This window comes from Amblyomma americanum, chromosome 2 (genome assembly GCF_052857255.1).
Source record: "Amblyomma americanum isolate KBUSLIRL-KWMA chromosome 2, ASM5285725v1, whole genome shotgun sequence".
NCBI lineage: Eukaryota > Metazoa > Arthropoda > Arachnida > Ixodida > Ixodidae > Amblyomma > Amblyomma americanum.
Window position 1 is genome coordinate 167,931,915 of NC_135498.1, and position 13,047 is coordinate 167,944,961.

Consider the following 13,047-nt stretch of genomic DNA (forward strand, 5'->3'; position numbering starts at 1 on the left):
TCACCTTTGTTGCATTCCTTTATGGCAAGAGAAACCAGTGGCATACATTGTAGCAAGTTTCCTGTAGCAAAATTTTTAAAAGCTCTCTACAAAAAACTTGCATAACTTGCTACATAAGTGCGCAAGGACTTGTTTTACATAAAATTAAATGATATATTTGGAACCTGCACTCAAAACTACATTTTCTGAAAATTTCATAGTTCAAATTCTGTGACATCATTAATCGAAATTTTTCATCTAAAACCATCAAGGCAGGCCACTTAACATTGTCAGAGCAGCTGTGACCACTGGCTCACTTTGCTTGTGAAGACAAAAGTGGTGTCCAAGGTTTACGCTTCCACGACTTGCACAGCCGTGCCTTGAGCAGTGCCTCAACTGAGCTACACTGGTCGGAAACCCTGATGCTGTGACATGTTTCCTGCTGATAAAAATGCTTAGTCAGTGGGCCGAAAGGGCTGAAAAAAAAAATGTCCGATTTCGCAAAGCTGGTAAGTGTGCGGTTATAAATGCTGATGGGAGACTGAAGAACCTAGAAAATATTCGTCAGTGACATCTCTGCAGCAGTCACCTTAACTTCGGCTGCACTGACATTCCTCCTCTTGTGTTGCCCAGGTGGTGCACATACTGGAGAACAAGAGCTCGCGGGTGACGGCCGGTGTGCTGCGGATGCTGCAGGACCGCAACGCGGCCTGGGTGCTTTTCTCGCCGAGGGACTCGCGCTTTCCCCGACTCATGATCCCCTCCCAGGAGTGCCCCCCTGGTCAGTTCTCTCTCGTGGAGAGTGGCAGATTGGTCCATGTGGATTAAGGCCTTGAAGTGAATAGCGGTATTCAAGGACGCATTAACTGGAAGGCAAATAGTGCAACTCTAAGGAACGCTTTTATTGTCTGCAATTTCGAATGCATGAACAGTAACCGTATCAATGAGGTTGTGGTGTGAATTGGAGCACGTAATGAATATTCCACTATGTGCACGAATAGGTGGAATTTGCACTTCCTACATTGCCTACGAGCGCCGTTGGCACATGCATCTTTTGTGCTGTAGCCCGTGGAGTTCAACCAGGCTTTTTTTTTTTTAACCCACCTGATTCACAGAGCCTGAACCCTGTCTCGTGCAGGTTTTTTTGAGCGGACAGCCGACTTTGCCAACACCCTGTTTCTTGCCGAGATGACGAAGTGGCTGCCGGACTCCACCTTCGCTCAAGGGTGAGTGATCTCTAAGGGCAGCAAATGTCATCCCTGGTCGTCACCCGCTATCTCAACCTGTGCGCGGCAACTTCTGTGCTGCTTCCTGCAGCATCACAAGTTCTCGTTCACAAATTTCCAGTTCCTTTTGACTAACTGTCTGAGCGACAGTTTAAGTTTGAAGCACGATTGCCTCATGCCACTAAGTGAATCGTGGAAGTGTGTCAAGCGAGAATCTGTTCCAAAGTTTATGGTTTATGAGTGTTTAATGTGCCAAAGCGACTCGGGTTATGAAGGACGCCGTAGTGAAGGGCTTCTTTAACGTGCACTGGTATCAAACAGTACACGGGCCTCTATCAGGTGAGGTAGTGTGGTGATTGTTCCAGTGAAAAACAGGGCTAGGCAAAGACATCGGAGCCTCCAAAAAAAAAGAAGGGTCTGCACTGATGTTCATTTCGTGCCTTTTTATTCGGGCTTTGCGCTGTAACCTGCTGAAGGTTATATGTAGTCCTCTGCTGCAGCAACTGCATTTGGGCCACTCTGTGGTCGTACATTGTAACAGCTTCGGCGGCTGAATACAAGAAAACTGCACAAAGGATTGCATCAAGATGGAATTGACTTGCAAAATCTGGTGCGGTGATGTCATACTCCGTCCGTTTTTTCCTGCAATACTATACTGTTTGACGGCCAGCATCCAAAAAGTAACGATAAAGTAAGCACAGCACAGGCATCAGTTGCCTTCCGTGGGTAACACGATGTAGGTCCATTTAGCTGGCCCTGTGCATGCTGTACTACAGTAAAACCTCGTCGATACAATCCCAGTTCTAACGATTTCCCGGCCCGTACACTCAAAATCGCAAATATTAAAAATGTCCCATAGAGTTAGACTATATTTTTCCCGGTTAATAAGTTCCCGGCTACTTTGTTTAAAATTTCAACAAATTATGGTCTTATAATACGTTTATTAACCAAGCACACATGTACAAACATACAAGTGGGCCGAACGAGAGGTCACGCGGCATGTTTTTTTGCGGCAGTTACCCTCTGTGGTGGCTTCTCTGTAGTGCCTAGATGCAACGAGGCGAAGCATTATTACTATCACCAAGAACAAAAAAAATAGAAACGGCGCGCTAGCATTCGCGACTGCTGTTTGTGCGGGGCGCGATATGAAGCGGGGCAACGCTGAGGTTTTTTTGTGGTAAAGGAAAAGAGGCGAAGCTGCTTACAGCGATGCTCTTATATACAAACAGGCCGGGTCTGGGAAACGCAGCTTAAAAAGCAGACACACTGCGACAATCAGCCGCCGCGGTGGATTTCCCACAGTACTGTGGAGCAAAGGGGCGAAGCATCCGAAAATGACAAGGAAGAGATTTGGCTACTTTCGTCACTGCTGTGGACGTACCGGATGCGTTACGAATTTCCTTCCGCGCTAAAAAAAGCGCAAACACGGACTGAATTCAGCTTGCTCTGGAATAGGTTCTGTTCAGCTCTTGTGCCAAGATATGCCTAGTCGGCATTTTTATAAAGTGAAATAGTCAATAAACGTCTGTTTACCTCATTCAACAGTTACATTTCTCAAAATCAGGCGGTTTGGATAATACGTTTTCCCGGATAATACATTTTTTCCCCACAATAAAAAAAAAAAACTTATCAACGATGTTTTACTATTTCAGCAATGAATGAAACTTGGACAAGGGAATTGAAGTGCCAACACTAAAGTGCCAGCATATTAGCACCTCGAGAGGAAATAAAAGTGAGGTTGATTGACACTGCTGGAGGACAGTCCTCACGCCTTCGGAGGCTAGTTTCCCCCGACTAAGAGCTTCTCATTTTGCTGTCCATGGTTGATTTGTCTTGTTCACTTTTCATTTGTTGCTTATGGTACATGGCTGAGGTCTGTCTGAAGGCAGAGAGGAGAAACGCAGCTGTGTATGCGCAGGCGGCTCATTCGCCTGCTGGGCACCGCGGGCAGCCTGGAAGTGGAGACCAGCGCCATCCTCGAGTCGTACGGGATAGACCATGAGGACTTCGCGCCAGACATCCTCAACGACCTTGGGGTCAGCCCAGGGTGGAAGGTGCCAGAGGTCAGTGCTGACTGCATGAGATGTATCCAGTCTCCCGTAGCATGTGGAATAGCGTTAGGAAGGACAGCTCACCAAAAGTTGGCATGGCTGGCATTGGTAATGGATACACAGCACATCTTCACATCTGCAGCGCAAAAAGACGAAGACTACAGAGAATGACGATCCTCGTCCTTATTCTTTTTGCACTGTGTGTGTGAAATGTAACGGCACATCACCAATTAGCCCACCATTTAGCTCTTCTGACACAGCTCATCAATTGCCTGTGCAGATTGCATACTGTAGCAGCAGTCGAGCAGTGCACCTTATGCTGAGGCAGCGGTATTTGTCTGCGCAGCATTCGTGTTTACTTCAATCAATTGGGATGGGATTGTGATAAACATGCAGTCAGAGTGAATAAAGCACTGTGGCTGTTGCAGTTGGCACAATGCACATTTCAAGAGTCGCACTGCTTTATTCACATTGACTGCACTGAGTGGCATAGTCTCAAAATGAATGTTTCCAAATGTGGGACTGGAGTGTAGAACCTGCACTGCACTGCAGCTGTCGAAGCCCTGGCAGCTCCTCCTCTCTGGAGGAGGAGCGGGCAGGTTGTGTGAGTGTTTCTGTTCGAGTGTTTCTATTTCTGTGCGCTTGTAGGAAACGTAAAACGCACAAAATAGGTATGGGAGTTTGTTTTTAAAGATGCCTATTGCAATTCAAACGTGCCTTCGTTAATATTGAAGGTTCGGTGACTGTTGTAGTTCAGTGTCAGCTAGTGCTAAGTTGAACGGTCCATATTTGAGACAATGTTCTCATAATGACTGAATGATCTCTAATTAAGCCCTTGCACACCATTCTGCTCCTATTGTGGTGGCCTTTTCAGCAAGCAAGAGGCAGCGTTACAAAAAGTTCATCACTTGATTCTTTGCACAAATTGTCTAGGAGATGCCCAGATTTCAACCAAACCTCCTTAATGTATAGACACAACCTTATGTTATACAGTCGCCAACTGATTTTTCGGACTCGAAGGGACCCAAAAAATGGTCTGAATAATTGAACAGTCCAAAAAATATATGAAGTATAAAGAAAATCACTTTATTCAGATGAAATCGGCTTGAAAAAGTCACTGATTTTACCTTGCGGCAAATTTTTCTTGCTGGTGACGATTTGTGCCGGTATTTTTGCCAAAGTTGTGCTTTCACTGTGCATGCTAGACAGCAAGGTCACGGCGTTTAGTTGAATACTTGTGATGCTTCTTTGATGGACCCGGTGGCACCAGGAGGGCCATGTTGTCCACAACCCAAGTGGGCACCACACCGCTCGTCAAGCACACGCAAAGACAAGGCACTTTTTGTTCAAAGCGGTGGAACCGCCGGACGCAATCACAAAACGGCGAACGGATCTAACTTCTTGAAGACTGAGCGCCGCTCGGTCGATGCGGTCGGAGAAATCCAAGTGATGAAATGGCGAATGATGAACGTATGACACCTGCCGTGGTGGCTCAGTGGTTAGGGAGAACGGCTACTGATCCGGAGTACCCGGGTTCGAACCAGACCGCGGTGGCTGCGTTTCGATGGAGGCGAAACTCAAAGGCACCCGTGTGCTGTGCGATGTCAGTGCACGTTAATGATCTCCTGGTGGTTGAAATTATTCCGGAGCCCACCACTACGGCACCTCTTTCTAAGTTTCTTCTCTCAGTCCCTCTAATATTTCTTCCCTTAATGCGCGGGTCAGGTGCCCGCCGAGCCCCAACAACCAATTTTCAATGTGTGAGACAAGTGATTACTGCCCACGACAACGTTGGCGACAAAAACAAGTTGACAGCGATGACAATACAACTGCCACCTTGAAGTGTCAGAGAGGCCTCTACTGGCAAAAATGAGGTACCGAAGGTATGTGAAGCCAATACAACTGCAGAGTAAACCCACCTCAATCTAATATGGAGCCTTTTGCACCGTAAAGAACCGATAAGATGGTCGATTTTGGCCCGCAGGCGACTGAAATTGGTGCGAAAAATCGGACTTTCGAACTTTTAAAGGCCGAAATATCTGTCGCGAATATGTATGCGCTTCTGTTGGGTGACTGACAGTGCCTCATCGAAGTCCGAAATGTCCTGCAAGTCCGAGTTATTGGAGTCCGAATTATCCGTTGGCTACTGTATGTGGGTCCTTGATACGCGCTCCTAGCCGCGTTGGATGACTTGCATGGATTAGGCCCAATCAAACCACACATACGATAACGCCCCTCAGACTGCTGCACCAGACATGTAGCTGTCTATTTTTGTTCAGAAGCCCCCCCCCGTGTAGCCAGGCTTGTTACCCTTACGTGATGGGTAATCATAACTCTGATGGCACATAGAGGGCGCTAGCTCCTGCTGTATATATAACCTTATTTCTCTCGAAAATTGTCCCCAACTTTATTCGGAAATATTTTCTTCAACAAAGCATGCTGCATACCATAGGCAAACCATAACCGCCAGTATGAACTTGTTATCCGACCAAAGCCAAATTGACTGAGACTACTGCAGCCATGGGCAGATTTTTTTAACTTCGATTATTTGGATTTATTATTCCTTTCTGACAAACTGCCTACTTTCCTGTGTGACTAACACATGTTTCCTACCAAATTTTAAAGGACCGCAGTCGGAAAGATGGGTTCCTGAAAAAAAAAAATGCTTTTCCTGCTACTGATCGCACCCTGCACAAGCCTCCATGTTTGATTTTTTTGTTGGTTTAGTGGGTTTCTAGTGAACTTTTGTTGCACGTTCAGACTGTTCGCCATTTTCCTTGCGATCATTAAGAGATGCAACAAAAATATGAAGAGAGTGCATAATAGGTCCAAGGTGCCCACCCGAAACTATTGGCGTCTCTTTCAAATATGCACAGAACTCATATGTGATAAAAGGAATACTGCAGTGTGTGGCCTGCGAGAGTGTATCTGTGGTGCTAAAGATAAGCATCACGGAAACTGACAAGGTTGCATGCATGCACCTTTGGATATCCACTTTCAAGCCACGTCCATTTTGGGCACAGCAAGGGACGTGGTTCTGTTGCGCAGGACGTGGTTCTGTGGCAAGGTAGAACACAGAATGAGGGTGGGAGCATAGTTGTTATTTGGTGCATCATCCTTGATGGTGTGGAAGAGGCATTGAAAACTGTCTGTCATTCAGAAGTGGCCCACTTTAAGGTGCCAAAACCATCTCACAGTGGGGCTGTCCAATTCACGCCAACTGTCAAGGAGGTGGCTAAAACGATGGTGGCTTTCGTACCGACTTGCCATTTTGACAACGTGCCAGTGTGAGGACGTTTTGACACGCAACAATGCTGTAACGTGGGGAAGCTAGCCTATGCAGGGAAGCCATCCTAACTGGCGTTTGTCACTGTTTTTTTGTGGGCTCAAGAATTATTGTGATCACCTTCAAAACTGCGCCTAAGCCTGAGCTGTTCCTACTCTGTTGTAAGGGTCGCCTGAGTTTGTCTCATAATGGACTAAATCGTACTAGTCCTTCATGCGTTTTTGGCAAGCGTTCAGATCACGAATGTCCACTATTTTATCACCTTCTTACCTGTGAGCAATGGCAAGGTTCAACTTTACAACCTCTAGACACATTGACTTAATATTTGCCACTGTGTTATCTTCCAAATTTCGACATTGGCAAATTTGCAGGTGTACCCTTCTGTGGTCATCAGTCCTTGCCAAGGTGCTGATCAAGTGCAGGCACCTGGTGTGGGAAGTGTCATGTGGCTGCAGGGACATATTTATTGTCCACCCTTGGTGGTGAAGTGGCAGTCAGATGGCTGCTTGTGACTCCCCCTTTGATGTCTGCAGGAGGACCTGGTGGGCCGTCGGGACTTCAGGGACCAGCTGGTATTTACGGTGGACCCCAAGACTGCACGGGACCTGGACGATGCCATCTCGTGCCGCCGTCTGATCATCCCCGAGGGGGGGCAGCAGGAGCTATGGGAGGTTGGAGTGCACATTGCGGACGTGTCGCGCTTCGTGAAGCCCGGGACGCAACTCGACAGCGTGGCTCAGAAGAGGGCCACCAGCGTCTACCTCGTGGAACAGGTGGGGGTCCGCTGTTCTTCCAGAGGGCACAGCTTCCTAGTTTATACCCTGCCAACAGAGGCACGGATTTTATATGTGAAAGACATGCTCTTTGTTTGGAGTCGATGCTTTACATCTGACCATTTTTATTAAGTGCATGAATAAAAGCATGTGCTGTGATAGTACGGTTAAACCAGGATATAAGGAGATGGCAAAATGTCCGTGATTTTTTGGTTGCATTTTTGTTACATGCACTTTATTGCGTGGGGGCTCTAAATGGCAATGCAGAACGGGAACCAAAATTAGAGGGAACACTTAAGCTCCGCCTTAAGGGTATGATGCGGTAGCATAGTGGGTTACTTCTCACATATGCACAAGGTCATTCTCTACTCTACATTGATAGATCCCTGTGAGTCCTCATATCCCTCCTGGCGCAGTGGCAGAGTGGTTGAGCGATGGCCCTGCAATGGCAGGCGCTGCCTCAGTGGTGGGCTTTGTGCGGCCCAACACACTCATTGCGATCACCGATTGCAATCTTAGACATTCCTGTCGTGACATTTTATATCTTATTGTCTTGAGTATTCAGCATGGTTTGGCCAAATTTCAAGTATATCTGTGCTAGCTGATAGTTGGCGTAGCGAGTTTATTATATCAAGATCAACTGCCGCAACACCTTTGTTTCATTTTAAACCAGCCAGAAGACAGATCATGGAGTTCACAGACATACAAGCACTTCAATGGAAGCAGCATTGCAGAATTGAGAACTTCGTAATACCACGTAGTTTGCTACATGGAGGTTCGTTACATCCAGGTTTGAGGAGGTACCGTATTTACATGATTGTAAGTCAACTCGAATGTGTCGACCCCCCCAAATCGCATGTCCAAAAAAAAAAAAAAGTTGACATGAATGTAAGTCGACCCCCCCAATCGCATGTCCGGAAAAAAAAAAAAAACACCGGTGGAGCGCTTCAAAAACGAAAATTTATTGCATAGATGGGCTATTCATCCTCACTTGAGTCATCTTCAGTAGTACTGCTGTCGTCGTCGTCGCCGCTGCGATCCCACAGCACATCGTCCTCCATGGAAAGCCCGCACTTCCTAAATGACCGCACCACAACATCGCGTGGAATGGCCGCCCAAGCGGAAATCACCCACCCGCACACAGCCGCCAGGGAGGCTCTCTTCTCGTGCCCCGTTGGCGTAAGTTCCCGCCCTTCTGCCGCTAGCCACTCGTACTCACGCCGGAGCAAGTCCTTGAATGGCTTGTTAATGCCAACGTCTAGCGACTGCAGCTGCCCCGTCAAACCGCCCGGAATCACCAGCATATCTATCTTCTTTTCGGAGCTCTGCCTTCACTTTCACGGTAAGGTGGCCGCGAAATGAGTCCAGCACGAAGAGGTTCGGATTGCGATTTTTGAGGGATGCCCCTGGCCTCAAACGCCACACCCGACGGTACCAATCAATAACTAAGTCGTCCGTCATAAAGCCTTTTTCGTTCACTCACACAATCACACCTTACGGGAACATTTCCTTTGGCATAGTTTTTCTTTTGAAGACAATGTACGGTCGGAGCTTTGTGCCATCTGCCAAGCATGATAGCATAACAGTGGACCGAAGTTTCTCATTTCCTGTCGTGAGAAGCTTAACCTCGCGAGCTCCCCTCACGCTCACTGTTGTGTTGCTCGTCATGTCGAAGTAGACAGGAGTCTGGTTCGCATTGCCGATTTGGCCGAGCAGGTATCGCCGCGAGTCGCGTAGCTTGAGGTAGTGCCTGTGGAAGGCGAGAACTTTCTCCTCGTAAGCAGCAGGCAGCTTCTGGCATACACTAGTACACCAACGAAGAGAGAAGCCAGCCATCTTCATAAATTTCGAAGCCCAAGCCCTGCTGGCTTTGAAGTTTGTTCGGAGTATTCCAGCTTCCGCAGCAAAGACCCGGGCTTGTTGCGTGATCATTTCGCATGTCACTGGAAGGGACCGATCACGTATTTCGGTGACATATGCTGCAAGCTTGATCTCCAGCTCCAGAAAGTGTCCAGACTTTGGCCCGCGGAAACCTCTTCGCTTGGAGTTGCAATCGAAAATTTTGTCTCGCTACTTCCGCCACTCCCGCACCAACCGTTCAGAAACGTTGAATTTGCGGCCCGCCGCGCAGTTGTTGGTTTCTTCGGCATAAATGATGGCCTCCCTCTTGAACGCTGCAGTGAATGAGCGCCAATTGCTTTTTGAACCTGGAGAGCTCATGGCAAAACACGTGGCCGGCAGTCGAGTCAAAAGCACCAACTCCAAGCACCACCAAACAAGAGTGATCGGTGTCGGGTCATCGGCTCTTCCAGCAAACATCAGCATTCCCCAGAAACGCCGCTGTTACATATTGCGCAACCAACTGAAATAGCAGCTCTTCCCTCAGCTAGCGACACTCCCGGGCGCTGGCGCAGACTCCGCGATTGGAACAGCGGGACAGCGGCCCTTCCCGCGAGTGAAATGAAATGAAATTGGTTTTGGGGGAAAGGAAGTGGCGCAGTATTTCTCTCAAATATCGGGGCCGGAAACCCAGTTGTAAGGGAAGAGACAAAGGAGGGAGTGAAAGAAGAAAGGAAGAACGAGGTGCCGTAGTGAAGGGCTCCCGAATAATTTCGACCACCTGGGGATCTTTAACCTGCTGTACTGACATCGCACAGCACACGGGCGCCTTTGCGTTTCACTTCCATCGAAACGCTGCCGCCGCGGTCGGGTTTTAACCCGGGTATCCTGTTCAGTAGCACTGAACCATCGCGGTGGGTAACGGTGTGCGCAGTAAAAACAAAAAATGAAAAATCTTGGCCAAAAAGGCCGCGGAATACCTGAATGCTACGCTTGGAGCCGTAGAGCAAACAAAAACTTCTAACATCGCAGTAGCGTCCCTGATAGATTGTTTTTCTTGCTTTTATAGGAAGTTCAAGGTTTCGTTTCGATTGTAAGTCGACCCCCCCCCCCCCCACTTCAGAATTTTAAATTTCAAAAAAAGGGTCGACTTACAATCGTGTAAATACGGTAGCTGTGGATTAGAAGAAAACTCTGCCGTAGAGCGATGAAATTTTGCGTGCTTATTCGGATATGCATTCAGTGATTAAATACAAAATTTTAAATACCTTAGTTTTAACATTCTGAATTTTTACATGCTTCACAGCTATGCCAAACTTGCAGGAAGCCTAGCATAACGTAAAGTCATGGCAGAAGCCTGCAGTCACTCCTAAATTTTACCCAAAGGAATGGTTGATGCAAAGACTTTCTGCAAAAACTTATGTCAGCCCGATTTTTTTTTTCTACACAGTGTTATATTCATGCTTACATAATGCACTCATTATCGTCATGTCGAATTAGTGATAGAGTAAAGGAATGAGAAAATAATTCAGGAAGTTTAGAAAAATTATTGCACAAAGAATTTATCTAGGAAGACATTGCAAAGAACTACATGGACGTCCATCAAGCCATTGGTGTGCTATGCGTTCTGCAAGCAGGGCAGTGGGGTCAAAAAAAAAAAAAAAAACTTTAGAAAACTGGCATTGAAGTTGCACAAGCAGTTCATGCTTTTCAAAATGCCCCGAGGACTGTGTTGTTTATTATCCTTGGGGAACATTCATATATCCCTGTCCTTTTGTTTATTTAGCCCTGTATGATTTTATTTTTTTCTTGGTGATCCTTTTCTGCTGAGACCGCGTGAGCGCGGACTTGTGCTTTGTTGTTAACACCAAAGTGAAGTGAGTCACAGGGTCAGGACGCTTCGTTATAAGCAGTTTTTCAAGGTTACAAATGATAATTGCAAATGTCCCTGAATAGTGCAGTGCCAGCCAGAGAAATGTTCATTGTCATCCTCTATATGGTTTGTATTCTTCGGATGAGCAATCAAACAGCTTGTGTTGCTGCATGTTCATTCACAACTGCAAATCTCAACGATACAAACTGAAAGGCCAGCTTCTGCTTAAGCTTTATCGCATACCATTCTGCCACTAAATTGCTGTAGTGTAAATTGCTGCAGTGTGTTCTTTGTACTAAGCATTCTGGGATAACAGTGGTGTGGTCAATTACCCAGAGTCGGGCTTGTTGTCCTAGCTCACTTTCACATGGGATGACAAGCAACTCAAATGTCACACTAATTCCCCACACTTTCTTGATCCTAGCTGTAAGCCGTCTTCTGTGCCCATGATGATTATTGCTCTGCATCAGGGACTCAGATGACTGATCTAGTGAACGTGTTGCTGGGAATGAAATGATTATATGACCTTTGTAGTGTTGGCAGGTTTTTCTGGTTTGTTTGAAAGCATGTAACCTGCGTTCGGTTTTTTGGAGCTGCATGGTTGCTCGTTTGAGTTTTACAACAGTGGTAGTTTCATGACAGCATGACGCTTGTCAAGATTCCGAGTGTTACGACCGCTTTGAAGCACCTGAATCTGCAGAAAAGCATTCACCACTTCTTTAGAGCATCTCTGTCAAGTAGATGTTTGCAGGTGCTTCGAACACGGTTCATTTTTCGCAGTCGACGACAGTCCTAGTTGTGTTTAGAAAAATCTGGTTTTAAACCTGTAATTGGAGACGTGTGGGAAGGGCCCATTTTTTTTTTACTGATTTTTGCTGATTTTTTTACTTTTACTGACCTCGACATGGCTGATATGGAACACAAGGCTGATAGGTGGATGACCTGCACAGCTGTGAATGCCTGCTCATCTTGTATGTGCAGGTGATCCCGATGCTGCCACGGCTCCTGTGTGACAATCTGTGCAGCTTGCACCCTGGCGAGGACAAGCTGACCTTTTCAGTTCTTTGGATACTCACCTCCGATGGCCGGGTGCTCAGCGAGTGGTTCGGTCGCTCCATCATCCGGTCATGCTGCAAACTCAGCTATGAGCATGCCCAGGTGGGTTCACCGTTCTTGGCCCTGAACAACCTGCATCCACTGTGGACCTGTGTTCAGGGGGCTCCTTGGTTCTGCTGAGAAATCATGGGGGACCCACCTTGGATTTTTGGAGTGCAGTAAAGGCTTGTTAATTTCGAATTTCAGGGGATTAGGAGGAATGCTCGAATTATCCAAAAGTTCAAATTATTGAATGACCCCAAAAAAAACTGTTAAGAATTGCTGGCAGCACAGTAACTTATTTAACTGGGCAATGGTTGTCTGATTTTGAGATGAGGACAGTGTAGCATTGGCTGTTTTTATGTTTCCATCAATGGGTTATTGCATTCTTGCTACAGTTAAACCTGGTTATAACGAAATTGCAAAAAAGTCAGATTTTTCGTTACATGCAGTTTTTGCGAGAAGAGGCAAAAGGACAGTGCAGAACAGAAGCCAAAATAATAAATGTAGGTGCAATCCCCCTGAAAATGTCAACAGAAAACCCCGTTACTTGAAGTCATGAACGCAAAGAAGCATTTCATGACAGCACTGACAGTGCGACTGCGGCTGCAGCCACCACCATCTCCACCGCAGCTTGCTCAACGCCGTTAGGAGTGGGGTGGGGAGGATGGGGGAGGCGGGGCACTGCGGCCGAGCTAGTGCAGAGTGCGCGTGATCGCGCCGCCGCGTAGACCTGCTGTGGAGGCATATACATCTACCCGCACATTCCCTCTCTGTCTTCCCTTTGCTGTAGCCTTAGGAAACGGACTCTTGACCTTGTGTCTCTGGCGCTCTCCACCGTTCCCGTTCCCGATGCACGAGAGCTATTGGTGCCGGAATTACACGAGCAACTACGTGGTGGCGATGGCCGGGCACTGTTGTGCCC

At 47.1% G+C, this 13,047-nt stretch overlaps 1 protein-coding gene across 1 annotated transcript in view; it reads left to right on the forward strand.

The window, feature by feature from the left end:
* Positions 1-13,047, forward strand: part of LOC144121970 (uncharacterized) — a 109,699-nt gene that overhangs the window by 72,276 nt on the left and 24,376 nt on the right. The window contains exons 15-19 of the mRNA XM_077655437.1: positions 613-760; positions 1,118-1,205; positions 3,124-3,268; positions 7,076-7,315; positions 12,009-12,185. Coding sequence (XP_077511563.1) covers positions 613-760; positions 1,118-1,205; positions 3,124-3,268; positions 7,076-7,315; positions 12,009-12,185 — 798 coding nt within the window. The remainder of the gene's footprint in view (positions 1-612; positions 761-1,117; positions 1,206-3,123; positions 3,269-7,075; positions 7,316-12,008; positions 12,186-13,047) is intronic.